General features: G+C 33.7%; 1 protein-coding gene across 1 annotated transcript in view; it reads right to left on the minus strand.

Annotated features, from left to right (window-relative positions):
• The window catches only part of LOC142334650 (rho GTPase-activating protein 45-like), a 75,630-nt gene that overhangs the window by 27,412 nt on the left and 22,121 nt on the right, over positions 1 to 26,097 (minus strand). The window contains exons 5-8 of the mRNA XM_075382855.1: positions 20,387 to 20,564; positions 19,757 to 19,869; positions 11,262 to 11,443; positions 10,365 to 10,587 (exon numbers count right to left, since the gene is read on the minus strand). Coding sequence (XP_075238970.1) covers positions 10,365 to 10,587; positions 11,262 to 11,443; positions 19,757 to 19,869; positions 20,387 to 20,564 — 696 coding nt within the window. The remainder of the gene's footprint in view (positions 1 to 10,364; positions 10,588 to 11,261; positions 11,444 to 19,756; positions 19,870 to 20,386; positions 20,565 to 26,097) is intronic.

The raw sequence follows: 26,097 nt of genomic DNA on the forward strand, positions 1-26,097 counted from the left end.
ACACACAAATACGCGCACAATATCTCTCACACACAGTATGACATACACACACTATCGCGCAGACACACACATAGACACACACGCACACACGTAAACAGAGGTTTATCCATATAAGGGATTTAAAAAAATTTTTTCTTTAGAAAAGTACCAACCAATCAATTAGTAAGCACTAATTGATTAATTGGTACTTTTCTAAAGAAAAAATTCTTTTCTTAACCCTCTTTTGTTTTTTCACATGTATACATTGCCTCTCATTAAAACATTGCCACATTTTTTATCTTGTCAAATTATTTCTTTTGTGCAAAGTTCTTTGAGTATATAGTTCTCGTTTGACTGTACTTTGAGAGAACATAGATTATCAAAACCCTTAAAAGAAACTAAAACCTCGAATAAATTTAGTTCAGAGCCACAAACTAAATTTTTATATCATAAAGTCTGCAATTTTAAAAAATTTCTGTTGTACTAGCTGACATTTCAACAACCATTAAAATCAAATGTGCCATTTGAGATTGAAAGTTTATCATTCCAAGCGTTGGGAAGACAAAAAGGATGAGGTCGCAGGTTGTGGGGGAGGGGAGTGGCGGTGGTGGGTGGAGGGGGGATTGAGATGAGTTGAGGTGTTTGAGGAAAATTTTAGATTGAGAACAGCCCTTCGCGCAAAACTTTTATATCTCTCCGAAGCAGTTTCGGGGAATCACGTACTTAGAGACTAGAAAAAAGTAGCAGTCCAAGACAGCTGCTTAGTCTGTTAACTGCCCTCTGTGCGCTAATGCCGCTTTAGTGGGGGGAGCCATATCCTCGAACGGTTTTTTGTTGATTCAATTTTGTCCGCACCGGGGGTTGTGATTGTATCATTAGAAAGCCCGTCCGAGTGTATCATTAGAAAGCGTAGAATACGGAATCCAAAGTTTTTTCTGATATTCGTTTTTTACGGAGTTATTGAACTTATATTTTGTTCACATTTTTTGCAATTTCCCTAATTTTTTTGTCAGTTTTGCTCAAAAATTTGATAATATTGTTTAAAAAAGTTTTTTCGTTCAAAGCTAAAATATGTAAGCTGAGCGTATCTGTTTTCCGGTTTTCGTTGTTTTTACAGTCCAAAGTATTTGGATTGTTTTGGTGAGTCCCTCTTTTTAGGACCTGTTCACACTTTTCTGCATTTTCAGGTTAGTGAGAAGTCAAACTATAGTATTGATTTTTATCAGGCTGGAAAAGAAAGGAAAATGGTAAAGCTGGCAAATTTGAAGAAAAAATTTTTCCCGAGAATCTTTAAAGTGAAGTTAGAACTAATTATTTGACAAATTTTCGGTTTCTGAAAGAGAATTTTGTTCAATTGAGGCAATTTTAGTTCTGCTTCCGATCTTTCTTCTTTTGAGTGTTATAAATATGTATTCATACATTATGTGAACAAACCTTATGAATACAAATGTGTTCTAATTCTAGCTGTCTGCAATTGCTTCGTTGAACCGAATACGTTCAGCGAATGCTTTTGATTATTTCAACACTATTTGTTGTCAAAAAAAACAAGAGTTAATTTTTGATTTTGGTCTCTATTTTTGTTATTTTTGTGGTCTGATCACTTAGCATCAAAAAAATCTCATTTGCTTATAATTATGCAAATATGCACCTGAACAATGGTTTGAGTTGCTTGCTAAGTATTTTCTTGATATTGACGATATCTATTTTCGTGTTTTTGTGAATTGTTGAGATTTGCGAGTATTTCTTGTGCTTAATGTTGTTTTATCATTTGATCTCATCTGAGACATGTCTGAAAAAAGCTTTTTTTAATTAGTGGATTTGTTTTGGCTCAAATCTTGTGCTAATTACGACTTTGACAATAGTTGTTATGAAGAATTATTAAAGGAGTTTTGAGTATATCGATTTTTCATTGCATAATATATGGTGTAGTAATTCAGTCTCGATAATTACATTTCTCATCTCCTGCTAATGATTCCTCGAGCATCCGAATTAATTGTTTACTTCATTAGAAAGTGATTTCAATGACGTATGTCTGCTAATTTTATTGCTGCTTCATCGCTAAATATTATTAACGACAGATTTCGTTGTTTGCATAACAAAAGAACAGAATGGAGAAAGATAAAAAAAAGGATTTAATTTATCCACCGCGGTTCATAGCAGTGGTTTTCTTGATTTTGAAATTATGTTAAAAAGGTAAATTTTGGACATTGAATGTTTTTTTTCAGTTTTTTATCTTACTGCTCAGTCTCAAAGACAACAATTGTTGTTGGTTTTCTTGTCAGGCGTAATTGTGGCCAATTCACAGCCTCAAATTTTCAATGGACATTGTAGTTTTATTGTCTCTCTCAGCCATCATCACCGCTAAAACTTCTATATAAATGCTGAGGCCTCATGAATAAATGTGGAAGGGAGTTTTGGTATGTAAATAAGAAGTTCTCTTAGCTTGAGGCCGCTGTTTTTTTCTCTTCGGCTTCGTTTTGTCCTTGCTTATCACAAGGTTGTTATAACTTTTACGCGTTCTAGCGAAGCAGAAATCCTTTTTTAAAGGGTTGTTACTTATAGTTTTTTTAAAACGTTGAATCTTGGATCAAGATATCATCTGTTTTCAATTTTTTTGTACTTAGGCATATAGAACAATGGGATTTGTAGATTGCCTTAATTCGATGTTGCTGTACAAAAAAAGATTTTCGGGTAATCAGTCAAACTAATTTTTTGGAAAGTATTTGAGCAGGTGCCATGCAACGTTTCTTTGTTTCGTCGTCTGATGCTTTTATTTTATCGTTTAACGCTATTTCACACGGCAAAAACTGAAAAAAAAATGTTCTGAGTGACTTCTTTCTCTCAATAACTGCTTTTTGTACAGTTGATGTATTTATCTCTCTCTCCTCTACTTTGTCATGGATTTTTAAATCATTCAAAAAATTGGATGAATAGGTTTTGATCATACGTGACTCATCTCACTCAATAAAATGACTTATACTTCAAATTTCAATTTTATTTCGAATTATATTAGGGATATAGGTATAAAATCCTTCTTGAAAACGAAAATGATGAATTTTTTGCAAGCGATTCTTCTCTTTTCGAACAAAAAGGAGTGTTGCTGAGGTGTTTCATCTACGTTTCCGACAAAAAATTCGGGTTTTTCTCAAAAGTCAGCCTTGTTTCATCAGAAATGCACCATTTCTGCTTCAATAGCACAATTTATTCAAAATTACCGGATAAACAAAGCTAAAAACTGCCAAAACAATCTTCACTTATTTCAGAGAGGTTGAGTATTAACTCCAAGTATTATGAAAGTGTTCCGGAATAAAAAATTGCCGGTTCCTTTTAATATAACTCTTTTATTTTCCATTATTCATCAGGTTTGATTTATCAACTTTTTTGTCGAATCACATTTTTCACTAACAGTTAAAAATATTTATATTTCTAAAGACTCAGTATTCAAGTTTAATGTTAATCTTCTTGTGAGTTCGTGCAATAAATATTTTATACGAATGGTGTAGGGAGCTGTAAATTTTCGCCATTTTTAGCTTTAATAATCGGGATTGTTGTTTCAACTGAACGAATTGAAAAATTGTTTGCAACTATTGAGATATTTTATATACTTAAAATTGTGGCCAATTGAACAAAAAATAAAAATTCACTTAAAACCTCATTGTTAAGATTACTTCAACACTGTTTTTGCGTAAAATTTTATTTAAAATTTGGTCTTTTTTTATTTGATGTATATCGTCGATTTTTTGTAATTATACGCCTTGTCATACTAGTGATAGTTTTTTATGGCATGATGTTGAGCTGCAAGCTAGCCTATCTATTATATTTAATATAACGATTATCGTTTTTGACTTTTCAAATAAGGTTCGTTTTTTTTCTGATTAAAAAACACAGTGGATATTTGAGCTCTTGCCACAATTTTGCACTGGGTTTTAGAATCTACTGGGTTTTACGATATATGAATTGGTTTTTTTGGATTCAAAGTTTTGTTTTCTGTTCAGGTTTTTGGACATTTGATTGGCATAATTGCTTCAATGACAGGTCACCGAAAAAAGCTTCAATGGAAGGGTGCAGTTGAGCATATGTAACGCTTTTAGTGAACAGTTTAAAAATTAGCATGCTTTGATACCGTTTTTTGTTGCAATATTAGCTTGATATGTTTTGATTCATGGCATTTAATTATTGTTTTTTTGTATTTGTATGACATCGTCGGGACAATCTCAATATACTTAAAACTGCGGCCAATTGAACATATAATAAACATTCATTTAAAACCTCATTGTTAAGATTACTTCAACACTTTGTTTGCGTAAAATTGTATTTATATTTTGTTCATTTTTTACTTGATGTGTATCGTCGTTTCGTTGTAATTATATGCCTTCGTCATACTAGTGGTAGTTTTTAATGGCATGATGTTGAGCTGCAAGCTAGCTTATCTATTATATTTAACCTAAGGATTATCGTTCTTGACTTTTCAAATAATGTTCGTTTTTTTTCTGTTGAAAAAAATACAGTTGATATTTGAGCTTATGCCAGAATTTTGCACTGGGTTTTAGAATTCACTGGGTTTTATGATTTATGAATTGGTTTTTTGGATTCAAAGTTATTTTTTCTGTTCAGGTTTTTGGACATTTGATTGGCATAATTGCTTCAATGAAAGTTCACCGAAAAAAGCTTTGATGGAAGGGTGCAGTTGAGCATATGTAACGCTCTTAGTGAAAAGTTGAAAACTTAATAGGCCTTTATACCGTTTTGTGTAGCAATATTTACTTGATATGTTTCCATTTATGTCATTTAATTTTTGTTTTTATTTGTGTTTGTATGACATCGCCGGGACAATCGCAAAACTCAATTGCTTTTAATTGAGAATGGGTGAACATCTTCAGGGGTTGCAGTCAATGCCTAACGCTATTCTTGACTTCGAATGTTTTTTTCTTTTAAGTTTCCGTTATATTTTGGACTCTACAGTCTTTTTAATTTTATTTCTGTCACCGTGTTGCTTAATCTAATTTAATAAAAAGTCGCTTTTCTTTAAAAATCATTCAATATTTTAATCTAAGTAGCAGTTTTGTTTTGAAAAAAATGGTTTTCTTCCTTTGATACCACTGGTTTTTAAAACAAATGCTGTTCTTGATCCTGCTGGCGTTAAACGAAAAGCCCCGTTAAATTTTTTTTTATTTTTGTTCAGTTAATAACTCATATTTGTATTGCGTTGGAAAATAATTTTTAGCAGACTTTTTTAGGTTGTTAGTACTTTTCGCTCTTTTATTAGCCCAGGGAAATTTTGTTAGCCCTGAGCTGCAAGTTAGCCTATCTATTATATTTAATATAAGGATTATCGTTTTTGATTTTTCAAATAATGTTCGTTTTTTTTTCTGATTAAAAAACACAGTGGATATTTGAGCTCTTGCCACAATTTTGCACTGGGTTTTAGAATCTACTGGGTTTTACGATATATGAATTGGTTTTTTGGATTCAAAGTTTTGTTTTCTGTTCAGGTTTTTGGACATTTGATTGGCATAATTGCTTCAATGACAGGTCACCGAAAAAAGCTTCAATGGAAGGGTGCAGTTGAGCATATGTAACGCTTTTAGTGAACAGTTTAAAAATTAGCATGCTTTGATACAGTTTTTTGTTGCAATATTAGCTTGATATGTTTTGATTCATGGCATTTAATTATTGTTTTTTTGTATTTGTATGACATCGTCGGGACAATCTCAATATACTTAAAACTGCGGCCAATTGAACATATAATAAACATTCATTTAAAACCTCATTGTTAAGATTACTTCAACACTTTGTTTGCGTAAAATTGTATTTATATTTTGTTCATTTTTTACTTGATGTGTATCGTCGTTTCGTTGTAATTATATGCCTTCGTCATACTAGTGGTAGTTTTTAATGGCATGATGTTGAGCTGCAAGCTAGCTTATCTATTATATTTAACCTAAGGATTATCGTTCTTGACTTTTCAAATAATGTTCGTTTTTTTTCTGTTGAAAAAAATACAGTTGATATTTGAGCTTATGCCAGAATTTTGCACTGGGTTTTAGAATTCACTGGGTTTTATGATTTATGAATTGGTTTTTTGGATTCAAAGTTATTTTTTCTGTTCAGGTTTTTGGACATTTGATTGGCATAATTGCTTCAATGAAAGTTCACCGAAAAAAGCTTTGATGGAAGGGTGCAGTTGAGCATATGTAACGCTCTTAGTGAAAAGTTGAAAACTTAATAGGCCTTTATACCGTTTTGTGTAGCAATATTTACTTGATATGTTTCCATTTATGTCATTTAATTTTTGTTTTTATTTGTGTTTGTATGACATCGCCGGGACAATCGCAAAACTCAATTGCTTTTAATTGAGAATGGGTGAACATCTTCAGGGGTTGCAGTCAATGCCTAACGCTATTCTTGACTTCGAATGTTTTTTTCTTTTAAGTTTCCGTTATATTTTGGACTCTACAGTCTTTTTAATTTTATTTCTGTGACCGTGTTGCTTAATCTAATTTAATAAAAAGTCGCTTTTCTTTAAAAATCATTCAATATTTTAATCTAAGTAGCAGTTTTGTTTTGAAAAAAATGGTTTTCTTCCTTTGATACCACTGGTTTTTAAAACAAATGCTGTTCCTGATCCTGCTGGCGTTAAACGAAGAGCCCCTTAAATTTTTTTTATTTTTGTTCAGTTAATAACTCATTTTTGTATTGCGTTGGAAAATAATTTTTAGCAGACTTTTTTAGGTTGCTAGTACTTTTCGCTCTTTTATTAGCCCAGGGAAATTTTGTTAGCCCTGAGCTGCAAGTTAGCCTATCTATTATATTTAATATAAGGATTATCGTTTTTGATTTTTCAAATAATGTTCGTTTTTTCTGATTAATAAACACAGTTCATATTTGAGTTTTTGCAGGAATTTCGCACTGGGTTTTGGAATTCACTGGGTTTTATGATTTATGAATTGGTTTGTTGGATTCAAAATTTTATTTTCTGTTCAGGTTTTTGGGCATTTGCTTGGCATAATTGCTTCAATGACAGGTCACCAAAAAAAATTCGAAGGATGGGTGCAGTTGAGCATATGTAAAGCTCTTAGTGAACAGTTTAAAAATTAGTATGCTTTGATACCATTTTTTGTTGCAATACTAACTTGATATGTTTTGATTTATGGCATATAATTTTTTTTTTTTTTGTATTTGTATGACACCGTGGGGACAATCTCAATATACTTAAAATTGCGGCCAATTGAACATATAATAAACATTCATTTAAAACCACCTTGTTATGATTACTTCAACAATTTGTTTGCGTAACATTGTATTTATATTTTGGTCATTTTTTATTTGATGTGCATCGTCGTTTCTTTGTAATTATATGCCTTGGTGATACTAGTGATAGTTTTTAATGGCGTGATGTTGAGCTGACAGCTAGCCTATCTATTATATTTAATCTAAGGATTATCTTTCTGGACTTCTCAAATAATTTTCGTTTTTTCCTGTTTACAAAATACAGTTGATATTTGAGCTTATGCCAGAATTTTGCACTGGGTTTTAGAATTCACTGGGTTTTTATGATTTATGAATTGGTTTTTTGGATTCAAAGTTATATTTTCTGTTCAGGTTTTTGGACATTTGATTGGCATAATTGCTTCAACGACAGGTCATCGAAAAAAGTTTCGATGAAAGGGTGCAGTTGAGTATATAAAACGCTCTTAGTGATGAGTTTAAAATTTAATAGGCTTTGATACCGTTTTTTGTAGCAATAATTACTTGATATGTTTTGATTTATGGCATTCATTTTTTTTGTAATTGTATGACATCTTCGGGACAATCGCAAAACTCAATTGCTTTTAACTGAAAATGAGTAAACCTCTTCAGGGGCTGCAGTCAATGCCTAACGCTATTCTTGACTTCGAATGTTTTTGCTTTTAAGTTTCCGTTATATTTTGGACTCTACAATCATTTTAATCTTATTTCTGTCACCGTAGTGCTGAATCTAATTTAATAAAAAGCCACTTTTCTTTAAAAATCATTTAATATATTAATCTAAGTAGCAGTTTTATTCTGAAAAATGTTGGTTTTTTTCCTTTGACACCACTGGTTTCCAAAACAAATGTTGTCCTTTATCCTACTGGCGTTTAACAAAGAGCCCTTTAAATTTTTTTAAATTTTGTTCAGTTAATAACTCTTATTTTCTTTTGCGTTGGAAAGTAGTTTTTAGCAGATTTTTTTAGGTTGTTAGTACTTTTCGCTCTTTTATTAGCCCCGAGCTGCAAGCTAGCCTATCTTTTATATTTAAAGTAAGGATTATCGTTTTTGACTTTTCAAATAATGTTCCTTTTTTCTGATTAAAAAACGCAGTTGATATTTGAGCTTTTGCCAGAATATTGCACTGGATTTAGAATTCACTGGATTTTATGTTTTGAATTGGTTTTTTGGATACAAAGTTTTATTTTCTGTTCAGATGTTGGACATTTGCTTGGCATAATTGCTTAAATGACAGGTCACCGAAAAAAGCTTCGAAGGAAGGGTGCAGATGAGAATATGTAACACTCTTAGTGAACAGTTTAAAATTTAATAGGCTTCGATAGCGTTTTGTGTAGCAAGATTTACTTGATATGTTTTCATTTATGGCATTTAATTTTTGTTTTTTTTTGTGTTTTTATGACAACGCCTGGACAATCGCCAAACTCAATTGCTTTTAACTGAGAATGAGTGAACCTCTTGAAGAGTTGCAGTCAATGCCTAACGCTATTCTTGACTTCGAATGTTTTTGCATTATAGTTTCCGTTATATTTTTAACTCTACAATCTTTTTAATCTTTTTTCTGTCACTGTGTTGCTTAATCTAATTTAATAAAAAGTCGCTTTTCTTTAAATAACATTTAATGTTTTAATCTAAGTAGCAGTATTATTCTAAAAAAATTGGTTTTCTTCCTTTGATACCACTGGCTTTTAAAACAAATGTTGTTCTTTATCCTACTGGCTTTTAACAAAGAGCCTTTTAATTTTTTTAAAATTTTTGTTCAGTTAATAACTCATATTTTTATTGCGTTGGAAACTAATTTTTAGCAGATTTTTTTAGGTTGTAGTACTTTCCTCTCTTTCATTAGCCCTGGGAATTTTTCTGGATAATGAAACGTCTCATTAACTTCCTATAGAATTTTACCTCAACCTTTTTAATAATTGAAGCCGACAGTCATAAGTTTTAATGTTTTTGAAATATTGTTTTTTCAAAAAAATATGAAAGTTTTGAGCCTTTTGCATACTTGCTAACTAGTCTCTTTCTCTTTATCTGTTTTGGTTGAAGTAAGGTTTAATTTAGTAATATTAGAATTCATATGAGGCTATGTTGATTTTGTTGGGTGTCCTTCTTTTATAAAAAAATTAGACATTAAGCTTTGGTCGTGGTTAATGTTTACTTTTTCATTCGCTTGCCGCCTTCTCTCTTCAACGGCATATATCATCGGCCCTCTTAAGCAACACAAGTATGCAAAAAGACTCAAAATTGTTCATATTTTTTTGAGAAAAAACAATATTTCAAAAACATTAAAACATATGTATGTTTGTGTAGGTATGTGTCCGCGTATATTTATGCGTGTACATCTTTGTAAGTGCGTTTATGAGTATATGTGTGCATATATATCTGCGTGTGGTTTGCCTGTGTGTGGCGTGTTCTTCCGCCTGTGTCTTTTGTGTGGGCTGTATGCGTGTTTGCATACGTGCGTGCGTCAGATTGCGTGGGTATGTATGTGTATGTTTCTGTATACTTATTTGTGTGTCTATGTTTGTGTGCGTGTGCGCGCGGCGCGTGTGTGTGTGCGCGCGTGTTTGTGTATCAGTGTGTGTATGTGTGTGTATGTGCGGGCGTTTGTGTGTGTGTGTGTGTTTGTGTTTGTGTGTGTGTGTGTGTGCGTGTGTATGTATGTATGTATGTATGTATGTATGTATGTATGTATGTATGTATGTATGTATGTATGTATGTATGTATGTATGTATGTATGTATGTATGTATGTATGTATGTATGTATGTATGTATGTATGTATGTATGTATGTATGTATGTATGTATGTATGTATGTATGTATGTATGTATGTATGTATGTATGTATGTATGTATGTATGTATGTATGTATGTATGTATGTATGTATGTATGTATGTATGTATGTATGTATGTATGTATGTATGTATGTATGTATGTATGTATGTATGTATGTACGTATGTATGTATGTATGTATGTATATGTGTGTGTGTGTGTGTGTGTGTGTGTGTGTGTGTGTGTGTGTGTGTGTGTGTGCGTGCGCGCGCGCGCGCGCGCGTATGCGTACATGTGCGTGTGTGGTGTGTTCTTTTGTGTTGGTGTGTGAGAGAGAGAGAGAGAGTGCGTGTGGGTGTGTATGTACCTGCCAAACGACATTGAGTGTAGAAGTTAGTACCCACTGTCTCTTCTCACACAACTCCCCATATGCTTTGGTCTGGTCCTTGCGAGCAGTGTTGAACTCGTCCTGCTTCTTGTTTCTGTCGTATTGTTTCTCGTGCAGCCTTGCGTTCTCCACTGCAGATCCCCGAGTCAGAAGACGTTCATACTCCACACATGCATTATAGTACTTGTTATAGGCCTCCTTGCTAAATCAAACTCAATTCTTATAGATCCCGTGTCAAAGTCCAAAGTCAGAAATTTTGCAGCTCTCATCTTGCTCTCTGAGTATTAAAAAACTCTAATCGGGCAGCAACACGCCAAAATGTGCTCTATTTAGATTCACTTGGATTAAAGACTTGTGTTTTTTCTCACGTCAAAATCTATACCTGAGTTAAAGACCGAGGAAACAAGGGGCGGGTGAGGGGGGGGGTGATACATGGTGTATTCCAAAAGAGTAGATGAAAAGACAGGAAAAAGTTTTCTCTTCTTAAGAAAAATTGTTCAGATTTTTGCAGACAGTGCTCGATAAGAGGAAAAACTTAGGAGAATCATGGTATGTGAAAAAACTAGTAAGCAAGAATCTTTGTCCTCATGAACTAAAATATGAAAAAATATAACTTTAAAAAGTTTGAGAGTATTATGAGTTGTTACTGATTGATAATAAAACACTCGAAATGCCTTTTAATAGCAATCAGAAAAATTAGCCGAAACTTATATTTGTATTATAAAAAGTACGTGCGGGTGGGGTTCTCGTATAGTTTCTCCCGTGAACTGGAGGGTGCATCATCTAAAAAATCCCGAAAACCTGCTATTAATCTAAGAACTCTTCCATTAAATAGAATAATATAGTCAACAATAATGAAAGAAAATGCATAAGAACCTGTTATCTTTGGCCTTCTCATAGTTAGCTTGCTTGCGACTCCACTCTCGTTTGAGTTCCTGTGTGACGTCATCAAAATCGGAAATCCTGGCTTTAAGGGGATCAATGAATTCCTTCTTGGTCAGCCTATCAACCATCGTTAGCATGTTGAGAGAGTAGTCGTGCTCATTTGTAGCCAAGTTCTGTTGAAACAAAATTAGACCTGGATGAACCCAGAATAGGTGAACGGACCGCCGATGAGCTTATCCGAAGTAGTAACTATCGTTTCTTCAAACGTTTTAGCCCAAAAACGCTCTGGAAATTAGATTAAAAAATAAAGGATTTTTTGCTTTTCTCCCTCGGAAACAGTGATGAAAAATTGCTGAAATGTGCGCTTACCAATATCCTCATTTAGATAGACAGCAACAGACAAATTTAATTGAAGAAAATGAAAATCTATTTTTCTCATCCGAAACGGTTAAAATCAAATTATAAAATAATAGTTTCAGATCGTTTGGAAAAAAGAACAAAATTTCAAAAAAAAAAATCGTTTTGTCTTGCTCTAAGTTATTTTGGTGAGGTATGCAGCCTTGCGCACAGTGACGACTATGCCAATAAAGTGAGACCCTCTGTTTTGCTTTGAGAGTGTAATTTTGAAGAAATTTTTTAATGAGATAAAATGTCGGTCCCCGTCAAATCGGTTTTGACATAATTTTGAAAAACTTAACATCAAACCAGTGGCTTCATCAAGACGAGCACAAAAATTTTTTTTCCTGATATATTTCCGTTGAGGAAACACTTTTAGTTCCCCCATTGTTGAATTTTCAGATACTTTGTGGTACAATAGTACATTTTTAGTTTGAGTTCATTACTTTGGTGTAACCAATTTAGTTCAATTTCTGTTTAACTTAATTTAGTTCAATTTATCCATTTTAATTTGTTCATCCATTTAGTTTAATTTTGAAGATCAAATCTTATGATTTCATACTTGTTAATTTGTTTATATCCTATGCATGATCTTTTGTCTGTTCACCCTGACTCGTGATTGTAAGTTGCCGCATTTTAGTTATGTTATCTCGTGAACAAATTGTGAAGCAGTTTTGCTAATTTTGCCTAATTGCATTCTTCCTAATTTCGTAATTCAAAATAGTTGACTCTCTCTTTTAACTAGATTTCGATTTGCCAAAGTCTAAATTCAGACGTATCAAAAGTTTGGTAACTTTCGCTAAGCGAAATACACCACAAATAATCGAACGCGATTTCGCTCCGCCAATTCAGCCTAAAATTTGTAACTCAAATAGGCAAGATTCTAATAACAAAATGAAGCCTTAAATCGCTCCGCCAATTCACTCTTAAATTGTCCGAAGTAAAGAACTCTATTTGGCACTACGAAACAATTCAAATCTACAGATTGTAAATCTGTACGACATGGCGCAGTCAGCAAAATGTACGTACAGTGCAAAATGTACGTACAGTGCAAAATGTCACTTCGCAAAAGAGACGATTGAATGGCTCGGTCATAATATTACACAATCAGGCGTAACCCCACTTTCAAGTAAAACAGATGCAATTGGAAAATTATCGGCACCTACTAATCTTAAAAAACTTCGCTCTTTTATGGGTTCTGTACACCATCTTGGAAAATTTATTCCGAATTTGTCACAATTATGTTACCCCCTACGACCATTGCTTAAGAAAAATTCGAAATTTCTCTGGACGGAAGAGCACGATAAACAGTTTTCTTTAATAAAAGAACAAATTACGGAAACCACTGAAAATAAACATTTCAACCCGGAATTAGAAACACGAATTAAATGTGACGCCTCGCGTAAAGGATTGGGATGTGCATTGGAACAACGAACGCCTAATGGGTGGCATACTGTAGCATTCGCGTCGCGATTTTTGAACTCTGTTGAAGACAGATATAGTATAAACGAACTAGAACTTCTGGGTGTTGTTTGGTCAGTGGAACATTTTAAGTATTATTTATACGGCAAACCCTTTACTGTGATAACTGATCATAGAGCACTTCTCTCTATTATGAGAGAAAATAGATCTAACAAATCATACAATAGTAGACTGACACGTTGGGTAGATCGTTTACTACCGTTTGATTTCTCGATTGATCACCTTCCGGGCACAAAAATGGGATTAGTGGATTATATATCTCGCGACCCGCATCAACAAGCTGCTAATATATCCACATACGACGAGCAATTTATTGTAGCTAAATTGGATATAATTAAACGTAGTGCGAAACGCTTCTTATTAAATGCCGAAAATTACGTCGATTTTGCAGCGCGAAATCCATCTACAAATTGCGTCGTAAATAATCCAAATTCCACTAATAACTTATGTAGTGATTTCGCACCGCGAAATCCAGAACATTCTACAAGCACGCAAATTGACGACTCAATTTGCGAATTAACGATAAATAATTTAAATTCCATCCCCAAAATCGAGACAACTAACATTCCTCACTCGCTTTTTGCCTTAAACCGACCCACCGAACAGTCACTCTCTAATTTAAATCACTTTCAACGTATCGCAACAAAATTCAAGAACGTCTACATGATTTCTCAATCACCTTCTGATGATGAAACACTGATGACTGTTAAACAATCGACCCCATCGAGAGTCAGATTTGCAGAGGCGGGACCTTCTACTGTCCAAGAGGCACCCGTGACCCCCATTACACCTACTACAGACACAACAGCCACTTCGCCATCAGTAGACGATTTGTACCTCGATTCATTCAACTTCGCGCTCTCAAAGATCTTCTCAAGCTCTCTCATGGCCAGCCTGACAACCAAGGACGCGATCTTGAAAGAGGTTCGCGACTGCATTTTGACGGACAATGAAGATAGATGTAGGCAAATATCACCCTACGTTCATTCCTTCTGGAAGGACTTACATGTGAAGAATGGGTGTGTCTGCATAGACGACAGAATTGCTCTTCCCCATGCAATCAAGGATGCGTATGTAGACGCAATCCACGCAACTCATCCTGGCACATGGGGAATGACCGATATGGCAACACACGCGTGGTGGCCATATATGCACAGGGATATTGCAACCAAAACAGCAAAAAGCAACCCCTGTGTCAAGATTGGTAAAAATTTAAAACCTATTATACCAGCAAAAAAATGGGCACCATTAAAGTTATGTAAAGTTCCTAATGAAGAGATTCAAATTAATTTTGGAGGACCAATCTATAATGAAAAAAATCAAGAGATTTATTTTCTTGCATGTATTGATCGATTTTCGAAATTCCCAACAGCAGAAGTATTTGATAGAGCTAATGCAGATAATATTTTAAATTTTCTTCAAGAATATGTTTTGCTACACGGTATACCCCGCGCGATTAGATTGGATCAGGCTAGATGTCAAACGGGGCATCGAATTAAAACATTTTGTAATCAAAATAACATACAGCTAATCGAGGCGCCAATACACGACCACAGAGCTATTGGTTTGGTTGAAAGACTCATTCAAACAATCAAGAAACGCTTAGCCTGTATTAAAACGGCGGCGCAAAATCAATTCAATATGAAAGCATCAATAAATTCAATAATTTATCAGTTACGAATATGTCGTCAAAAGACTATTGGAATATCACCTTTTGAGGCACATTTTGGCAGAAAAGCGAATACACCATTAAGCAATATAACGACTAATCCCGATCCAAAAAGCTTAACTTACAAAAATATTCTTAACAAATATTTAGATTTGGAGACTGTCAGATGGGACCAGCTCATCACAGACGAAAATTGGAACAAGGATGAGCGAAGTGACATTGAAATGGAAGTAAACAAGGACAAATTGGGCAAAGAGGCAATGAAAAGACAAAAGGATGACCCAAAAAAAGAATCGAGATTAATTTCTCATCCAGATGTTAGCCAACCGTTACCAAGAACAGAATCGTCACTGGAGGTCAAATTGGCAAAGAAGAGACCACGAACAAAACGATCCAAGAAAAGTCTCGACGGTCTTTATGACGTTCTCGCACCAGGATCGTCAGTAGTGAAAACGAACGAAAACACCTCAGTAATCAAAGAACCGGGCAAAAGAGAGGTAACGATTAGGAATTCCGATCTCGCAAAGTTCGGCACAAAGGCGGAACGAAATACAGATCTGCAAATTTACGCAAACAGACGCCCAAAACTCCCCACGGGAAAAACAACGGAGGAACTCATACAACACCATGCAAAGGAATCAAGAAAAAAGTTAGAAGGTGGAAAGAAAATGAAATACAGAAAAGTGGCAGATGAGGTCAGCACAGTGTCGTCTATTCACTCCAATGTTACACGCGCCCTCCGAGTAAGAATGCCGACTAAGCCAAAGACACAACAGACAACGGCGCCGCCAAATCAAACCACAGAGTCAAATACCGATCTCGCGGTGCCAATGGGATTACCGACTTCAAGTTTCGTTATCGTGGAGCCACCAAGCAGACCAAAGAGAAAAGCAGCCACGAAAGCATCCGCAGCGCTACTTCCCTCAAAGCAAAAACGCTCCGCCATATCGACCACAGAATCGGACGAATCTGTGACTCCAATCCAATCATGCCCTCCCACAACACCAAGTACTGCAGCAATTGGAAAACAGAAAAGACGGCAAAACCTTAAGAAACAACAAATCGAAAACAAGTCTTTAATCTCGGCAATACAAACTGCTGCAGCACAGTCCAACCAAGAGGAGTCAAACTTCACAGTCGGTCCATGCTCTCCAACAACCTCTTATCCAACTCAATTCTACGTGTCTCCCAATTACGAGGAACCAGAGTTGTCCATGACAGTTGGCGAAGCGGAGAGATATTATGAAAGTGAAAGCGATTAATGAGTAAAACTGGGCATCCAAAACTCTGATTAAAACATTACAGTATTAACTATTTTAACAAGTACATATTGACTATTAATTTTCTGATAAATAACATGTTATTTATTTTTGCCAAGGGGGAAATGTGGTACAATAGTACATTTTTAGTTTGAGTTCATTACTTTGGTGTAACCAATTTAGTTCAATTTCTGTTTAACTTAATTTAGTTCAATTTATCCATTTTAATTTGTTTATCCATTTAGTTGAATTTTGAAGATCAAATCTTATGATTTCATACTTGTTTATTTGTTTATATCCTATGCATGATCTTCTGTCTGTTCACCCTGTCTCGTGATTGTAAGTTGCCGCATTTTAGTTATGTTATCTCATGAACAAATTGTGAAGCAGTTTTGTTAATTTTGCCTAATTTCATTCTTCCTAATTTCGTATTTCAAAATAGTTGACTCTCTCTTTTAACTAGATTTCGATTTGCCAAAGTCTAAATTCAGACGTATCAAAAGTTTGGTAACTTTCGCTAAGCGAAATACACCACAAATAATCGAACGCGATTTCGCTCCGCCAATTCAGCCTAAAATTTGTAACTCAAATAGGCAACATTCTAATAACAAAATAAAGCCTTAAATCGCTCCGCCAATTCACTCCTAAATTGGCCGAAGTAAAGAACTCTATTTGGCACTACGAAACAATTCAAATCTACAGATTGTAAATCTGTACGACATACTTGTTGGCACTACTTCGCCTGTTTAAAATCAAAATGTTCATGATGAACTTCGCAACTCCACAAATTTGGTCAATATTTAACTATACCCTATCCAATTGCAATGAACGCTGATTAGTAAAAGAATTTTTGTCATTGAAAAATAGATTGCAGATAAATTCTCGAGTGACAGAAAAATATTTTTCGTATTTATTCTTTATACTTGAAAACATTCCACCTTTTGGAAGTTATCAAATTCCTAGTTCAAGTTGCTGTTTTTGCAAAGGCGCTGTAGAGATGTTTTCAACAACCTGATAACACCAGTTTCCTAATTCGCGCAACCTTTTGATAATTTGACTACCAATTTAGGTCGTTTTTTGTCACAGCACTTGCAATCTATTTCAATTCGATAAAACTAGACTTGACTGGTAATATTGGTCTAAATTATACTTAGAAAACTATGATTGCCTTTAAAAAATGAATAGTTTACCGGCCGGTGTACAGTTGAAACGTAGCCAGTCCCTGTAAAACGAAACCGGACAACAATTAAAAGCCAATAAAAATAGTTCTATAATATTTGGGTAGCTCTATCTAATTGATTTCTCAAAAATTAGTTCTTAATTATTTGCTGAGAAAATAGTAATCATGAAACAGAGAAATATTGAAAAAACAAAATCCAACCGAGCACATGAAGCGCAAACACGACTGCAAAAAAAAAACAAATTTGTCGGCACAAACGAACCAAATTAACATTGTCGGACAATGAAGATGATTTTACTTCATTTTAATTTTAAAATAATTGTATTACATCAAGAAAATTTTAATAATTTACCGAACGTTACGGAGCATGCTGGCATACTATACCATGGGTATCCCCAAACAACTTTCCCGAAATCGTTCAGTTCTCTAAAGAAAAAACATTTAAGAAAGCTCAATTTAAGGAAAAATTGGATCTAGATGAACTACAATACAAGCCACTTATCACTCAACTCAAAAATATTTATTTACATATAGAAATGAAGCATTTAGAATTTAGAATAATTTAGGACAACGTTTAGTTATTATGACAAAAAACGGTTCTGAAGCAAAAATTTGAAAGCAAAAGAACTACAGAAAAATACATTAAAAAGTGCAAGCTGATCAATTACTTGAACTTTGAATTCCAAATTTTACGCTTCAAAAAATAGCAATGTTCAGAACCCAAAAATTTCTAATTTCGCCAAGTAATTTTTGCATAGTAATGGAGTGCGTAGTCATTAGCATTAGAGTATCAAAGGTTTTGAGTACTATTTTGTTAGAGTATTGATAAGCCTTGTGGATTGGTTTCATAATATTTCATACATTTGTGGAACAATTTCAAAAACTCGGAAAAGTTTTGTTCATTGGATAATCAAGGTTCCACAAAAATCACGCACTAAACCCTCAATGCGGCCAAACTAATCCTTTGAACCGCACATGAAAAACGTGAACACAATAGAAATGTGTTTCTTCGGTTTTTTTCCGTTTGTGCTCCCAGTTTCTCGTTGATCCGTTTTTTACCGCACATTTGTCTAAATTTCTTGCTCAATTAGTTGAATTCTTAATTCTAAATTTGCGTGCCCTATTTTTTAACTGCCCCAATTAGTTGCCCTCTTGAATTGTCAAAATCACATTTTTTGATTCTTTATTAATTGTTGATAAAAAGAGCCTTATTTATCACCTTTGATACTCTAAATACATTAAAACATAAATAATAGCCCATCTTGTGCCTTGTACCTAACTTCAGGGCGCAAGCACCGCCGTGTCAAGGGAATGACTTTCTTTGGTGATACAAACTTGTGTTCTAATATTTACTTAGGTTACCAGTTTATTCCAGAATTTCTTCGTCCCTGTTTAAATATCAATAGGGGCGGTAAAAGAACAGATTTAAATCAGAGTGGAGGTAATCGAAACATGAAGGTGTAATAAACCAAATTTGCTTACTTTTTAAAATTGTAGTAACTGGACTTTAACACCCCGCAAAATTTACCTAATTATTTTAATACAACAGTTATTCTAAAAAAAATTTCAAACATTAAACAAATATCGAATCAGCGTTTGATATTTGATGGTATCAATTTAACGCGCAAACTTCTCTTTTTAGATTTTATCAATTCATTTTGCAAGCCCATTCTGAGATAATGGAGGATTAGAAGCTTTTTAAACTTTATTGTGATTTGCTGGCTTTCTTTAGCTCGATCTTCACCTAGTGTCAATTTTTGTCCTAAATTGTGCACATTTCAGTGACCGAGGAGTTTTTGTGCTTTTAAGTTTTAACAAAATGATAACCAACTTTTTTAAGTGTGCATTACTTTTTAAATATTTTTTTTTTGGGTCGTAAATGACAACACATCGTTATCATTTAAGTTTTATGATGAATTAAGATATGTTGTTTTACTTATCAGACAATTATTTTGAGACTTTAATTCGATTGTTCTGAATTGTGAAGTCTGCAGTTCTTAAAACATTTATCAGACCTGTAGGATCGCAGAACTTATACGACAAAATAATTGCATTCAACATTTTTTTTGGAATATATTATGAAGAAAATTTCTAGTGGCTATTGATTAATGTGCTGCTCCTAAAGTAATCAACTGGCCAAATTCTGCTTTACACGTATCAAAGCAGACGTTTTTCGAAACCGCCATAGGCTTACTTAACCGTATTATTCAGTCTAATTCGTTTTTTTGCAAAAGAGTCAAGTTTTTCTGGATTTCACCAATTTTCACAAACTTTGTCAAACTTTGAAGAAAAATCGTAAGTACTATCGGCAAAGTTGACATTTCATATTTGAAAAACTTGGAAAATTTTTACGGAAATTAGAAACAAAATGTTGTAAGTATTGTCCTTTACTGTAGGTAAGTGACCACAACCGACCACTCAGCAATTAAAACGACCAATTCAGCAAAATTATGCCTAAAAAAATTTAGGTGTACATGTGCGCTAGTATAAATTATCTAACATCAAGAATGTCGACGAATGGGAATGTTTGCGACATGTGTTTCAGGGCGTTCTTCTGATGCAGAGCCATTTTGTTCACTGTCGTAGCAAACTCCATCTCCACTTTGATTCTACCTGCAAATGCATACAAGAGACCATAGCCCCCTAAGCCAACTAAAACCCGGGCTGAGGTGCACGATTCAAGCCAGCTCTGATCCCAGGGATATGGTGCTCACATGAGAGAATTACAGACTGAAATTGGCGGTTATCAAAAGAATTTGCGTCGCGCAATGGAGTGCCGGAGCGTGGAGTAGGTTCCAGACTCTGTCACTGCGGTCGCGTCTTATCTCTTTTGCTCAAAATGGTCTGATCAGAGCTGAAGATGGTCGCGTGCCTCAACTTGGGTATGCTTGGATAAACTCTGCTCAAGCTCATTTTTGATTTCCGTTCAAATTCCGCATACGTCTTATTTTTACTCCACCCAAATTCCGCTTGTTTCCTCTTTTTTTTTACGTTCAAATTCCGCTCATTCCGGTCAAAAAGGGTTTTGAACGGATTTTTGCTAAACTGTCCGCTCAAATTCCGCTCAATTCTTGCATTTTTTTTGCTCATTCCTCGGCCAGGGTTGCAACCTGATTTTAAAAACCCTTACCCTCAATCATCTGCAGTATTTCTATCATGGCTTGTCGCATGGCCTTAGTGTGCTCGAATAGTTTCTTCATGCCTAGGTCTCCGTGCCTCAGCAGCTCCTTGTCTCCGCCCTCCGAAACCGCGTAGGTGCTGCCGGAACTGCACTTGTTCACAAAATGTTTGAACATCAATTCAATTGCCTGCAAACACGAAATATCAACTCACAATTTAGAAAAAAAAAAGAATTTAGAAAAAAGAAAATCAAATTTTTGTTATTTGAGAAAGTTTCCCCGAAAATTCACATCTGAAATGCCTTGAATAGATTTTGACAATATGCTGCATAACAAACGTCGTGATATTTGTAAAAGTAAAAGGTAGTTTTACTGTGGTTCAAGGATGAGTTCTCGTGACAAAATTTTATAATAACATATTACCATCATGTAAAATTAACAAATAAAATAAAAAATTACATCTTGGAAAAAGTGGCACACCAATCTTTTGTAACCTTTTCCTAATTTTGCCAAAAGTAAAGGTATGGCATGCTCAACAAAAAGTGCCAGTTTAGCCCTATCAGCCAATGACTATGAAATACCATTTATTTTCATTGCGAAAACAGCGATGCAAAATGGAAAGGAGCATATTGGCGAAAAAGGCTGAAAATTTTAAAAACAGCTACTTGTCAAGTAATTCCCGCGGAAATAATTGTAGAAAAAATTTTGACTTTCATAAGACTTTGATTTTTGTGGTTATAATTGCATTTTCTACAAAGATATTTACTGCAGTTAAAATTGTTCACATAGTGACACTGAATTTATAATGAGACTTATTGGATCTTTTCCGTTTGCCTCACCCACCCACCCCCCCCCCCCCCCACAGTAATTTCTGCGCCCCCAGATACAGAGCACGTGCCATTACATAGTAAATCATTATATAAAAATATGGCACGTGGTTGGGGGGGGGGGGGGGGTTGCAAATATTATGCGCCCACTAAGCTGGGGGGGGTCACAAACGGAAAAAATCCGAATTATTTATTAACAATTTTTGTAAAATTTGGCCTAAATCTTTCAAGCAATTTCTTCCCATTTTTCTTCTACTTTTTCTAATTTTGGCCTAAAGATTAAGGCAACAGATGAGGCATATAAAGTGTCAATATATCTTAACTTGAACTTTTCAATTTAAATATAACCAGAAGTTACTAGCTACTGTAGATTAGAAACAAACTAAGTGAACTCTAAAGCTAATTGACAACGTTCAAAGACGGAAATCAATGCTTGCAAATACATTAAAAATGAAAGTCGTGAACATATTTTCTGCAGACATAGAAAACTAGTCAAATACCAAAATTCACCAAAAAGTTCTACCAAAGAGTCCTAGAAAACAAAGCAAAAGCCACAAATCTAATGAAAACAAATAAAATAAATTGAGCTAATTCAACAAAATTTACAAAATTGTTCTTTATTATAAGTGCTGTTAGTATCAAAATTCCAACGAAACTAAACCTCATTAACTATATATAGACCTAAAATAAGTCGGCTAGAGGAAAAATACAGTTTTTGCGTTTCATGCTTTTTTGAAAATTAGCCAATATATTTTCACAAAAGTTTTGAACATTTGCAAAGAAGTTTAACTTATAAGACTTTCTAAAATTAGAGAGTTTAAGACCTGCATTTTGTTACCTGACTCTAAATGTCAAGTTTTGTTAAAACAGAGATAGAAAATTTTTAAAACTCAAAAATTGTTCAAAAGACAAACAAACAACAAACTTGCAAGCACAAAAACTAATACCACAAAAGTAAAAATATTGCGTTCTACGTCAATCTGTCTCTAAAACTATCTTTGTGGATCAAGAAAATGGTGAAAAACGGAAGAACGGAGCAACGGAATGCTTGTTATTTATTAGTAAAGGTTAAAATTTTGTTTGATCCTTACTACCGTCTACCTGTTCCAAGTTTCGCGAGTTAATTTTTTCACATTTGTAACCACATTTCTATTTTCCTATATTAAAACATTGTACGTGTGTTAAGTACATACAAATTTTAGGGATGCAGAGTTGTTTCCCTAAACGGAAATTCTTCTCAGCATTCTTCTTTTTAAACTCGAAATTGAGAAAAATCTTATTTTCGCTGCAAAATATTTTGTATAAGCCCATTCCGCGAAATGGCCATAAATATATTTCACAATATTTGAGAGCGCAATGTGCCTTTTCAAGGATTGCATGTATATATCACTTTCAAAATGAACTTCGCTTTTAAGTGGATTGGCTGGAAATATTAAACTCTCACTTTGTACATAACCAAGGAAACTAAGTGATTATTAAATCCATTTGCCAACATTCGCAAACGGAAATCAGTGTTTGCAAAAACAATTAAAACTGCAAGTCGCTAAGAACCGTGCTGCAGGTATAACAACTAGTCAAATAGCACAAACTCTTTTAGACCTAGAAAACAAAGCAAAAGGTAAAAATCTTTTGCAAACAAAAAAAATATTCATCCAATTCAATAAAAATTACAAAATTGGTCTTTAACCTAAATACTTTTAGTATCCAAAGTGAAAACTAAATTAAAAACACACTAACTAGATATAGACTTAAAATAAAAGGTGTTGAGAAAAAATACAGTTTAATTTAAGAGTTTTAATGCTTTCTTCTTTGAAATCAACTAAAGTATTTTGCAAACAAGTTAACTTTGTTTATAGAAAATTATAAGAGTTTCTAAAATTAAAGAGCTCAAGATTGCATTTGGACTAGCATTCAACACAAAAAATGGCAGAATGTTACATGTTTTGGCATAATGGCAAAAAGTAACAATATTCAGCTTTTTGTTACATGTACCTAAATGTCAAATTTTCTTAAAATGGAATCAACGAATTGTTAAAATTCAAAAATTGTTTAAAGGAATAACAAACCACGAAAAGTAAAACTTAAGAAAAATGGCAACAAAGATTACGCGTTTAACATTAACTTGTCGGAAAAACTTTTTCGATAAGGATCAAAACATGCAGAGAAGGACATAGCAACCGAATGCTTGCTATAAATTAGCAAAAGTTATAAATAGTTTGTTTAATCCTTACTAGCGTCTACCGATACCAAATGTCTGCAAAATAATTTAATTATTTTTGTCACCACATTGTTCTGCTTTTTCAAAATCAAAGTTAAAAAGTCTTTTTTTTTGCAGCAAAATACTTTATGTGGAATTCCATTGTGCAATATTGTCATTCACATATATTGAGAGGGCATATTCCGTTTTCAATGATTAGAGGTAAATATCACGTTTAAAATGCACCAAATTCGCTATAAATTGAATTGGCTCAAAATAATACAGGATATCATAAAGAAACACGAAACAAATTCAATTTAGTTAAATAAATTTTCTAGCAAGGTTACAGTTGCAATATAGCCCCTCAATTTAGTAATATTTGTTGATAATAGTGTCTCACTCTTTTTGATAGAGTTAGTAGTGTCGTAGCACTTTTTGAGTTAACGATTATGTCTTTTGATGAACTCTGAAATTCAAAGTATTGTAAAAAAACACTTCCATTGTTGGTATTTATAGATGTGAAAAACAATGCAAAATATATTTTCCAAGCCCTCATTACGAAAAATACTTCCAATAACATTTTGGTGGGCTTATACTAAATTGCCCAATACGCTTAACATCAAAAAGATTCAAAACTTTGTGTCACATCGTTACCGATGAACACAACTATAATCGAATTTCTTCGGAAGCATTTTCTTTTTGAGGCTATTTAATTTCCTTGTGAAATCTACAAAGATGTAATTTAAGCGTTTTCCACATGGGGCGTCAAAAGACGGTAGGAGCTGCAAGCCAAATTTTTTGTAAATTTTTTTGTTTGGTCACCGGTAGACGCTAGAAATGATCTCACGCGCAAATGCATACACAAACGCTCACTCAAATACATGCACACAAATACAGAGAAAGATGATACGCTCAATTAAAAGAGACATCTGTATTTAGCGAAACAGAGCGCAGAAAATCTTAAACCTAGGTTTCATATCTATTAATATGTATATAAAGAAAAACAGATCGATTCAGCTTTTCATGATCTCTCCACTGATATCATTCTTAAGAATAAAATAAGTGGAGAGATCATGAAAAACTCCATCAATCTGTATTTCTTAAATTTCAAATTCTTTATTTTGTTCGAAACACATATATATTGGTACAAAACGTCCAAACAAAAAAAGCTTTATTGTGCTTCTCAAAAATGGGTTTTGAATCAAAGAATGATTTTTGAAAAACTAATTTTGTATGTGAAAAGAAAAATCAAATAAACTTTTTTTCACTATTTTTGAAAAAAAACTAAACCTGTGACTTTAAAAACTAAACCTGTCCAGCTTTTAGAGTCTCTTAGTTATGGAATTCAATTTTTGATAATATAGTTTTATTAACCTCTGAAAATGGTAGTTAATTGCAGCTATCTAAACTTATCGCACGGCGTCAAAAATGAGGAAAGTGGAACGATAAATTAAATGTAAGTTCTGACGAACCAATAAATTGATCGTGCACCAAATTCTTGCGGAAAAAAGAAACAGCAAACAGTTTAACTTACAGTTTTCAGTAAAAGGGGACTATCAATATAAATGACGGGGCACGCTGAGTGCAAAAATTTTAAAATATATTTTTTTGCCAAAAATATCCAATGTAAATATGTCAAACGTTGCAAGGAAAACGTTTATGCTCAAATTATATTCCCGAGGCCAGCAAAATGTCCAGAAGAAAACGACTCAAAGTCAGTTGTAAACAACTTAACTGTAAACAAGACAAACGGTAGTTGTAAATTTGAACTGGGAAATTAACCACAATGGTAGCTGGTGGGCTATGGAAAAGCATAAACTAAAAATTGAAGCAAAGAGGGAATTGTAAAGGGTGTAAAATCTTTGTTACAAATTTCACACTTCAAAATAACACTTCAAATAAAATAGCCACACAATGATTGATTTCAAATTGAGATTTCATTGATACAAAAATATTGTATTATAGCAGACAAGTGTAATTTTACATGATCAATTTTACATATGATTTCACGACTCTCCTAATAAAGTTAATTTTTTAAAATAAAAATAAAAGTTTTGAAAGAATTAAAGAAAGCACCAAAGTTACACTTTCACAATTTTCTACTAAAAAAAAACTTAATACGACAATCCCTCAATTACTATCGAAAGAATTGAATGAACTACAGGTCTGAGTATCAGCTTTACTTCCGGAACAGAATTTGATAGTCAGGAGAATATGTGACTTTATTAGACAAAAAAGACAAAAAATCTAAAAAAAAGAATACTTTTCAAGAGATCTTGAACCAAGACTTGCATGCTATATAATCGCTGGCAATAAACGTAACAAAAACTAAAAAATGAGAAATTTGGGCCAGAAATCAAAAATGTGATTATGGTTATGCAAAAATTGATTGATTTTAAAAATTTGAAGCCTGTTTAGAATTTGAATTTCAACGAATGAATATCAAACAGCTACAACTGCTCGTGAAGTTAGGCTAAAAAGTAATTCCAATAATGACCCCTCGGTACTTCATGTCTCACATCTGCAAATCTGTGCAATTTTCTATGGCAGAAAATTATGGAAAAATACAATGCCCACAGCAAAATTACTCAAAAACATGGCGAATATTAACAGTAGAACAAAACTTTGCAAGATGGCTGGTAACATATATGTGTTTTTTTAATATTTATATTAAATATAATATTATATATACATGCAT

Source organism: Convolutriloba macropyga, chromosome 2, assembly GCF_964194025.1.
Source record: "Convolutriloba macropyga chromosome 2, txConMacr16.3, whole genome shotgun sequence".
Classification (NCBI taxonomy): domain Eukaryota; kingdom Metazoa; phylum Xenacoelomorpha; order Acoela; family Convolutidae; genus Convolutriloba; species Convolutriloba macropyga.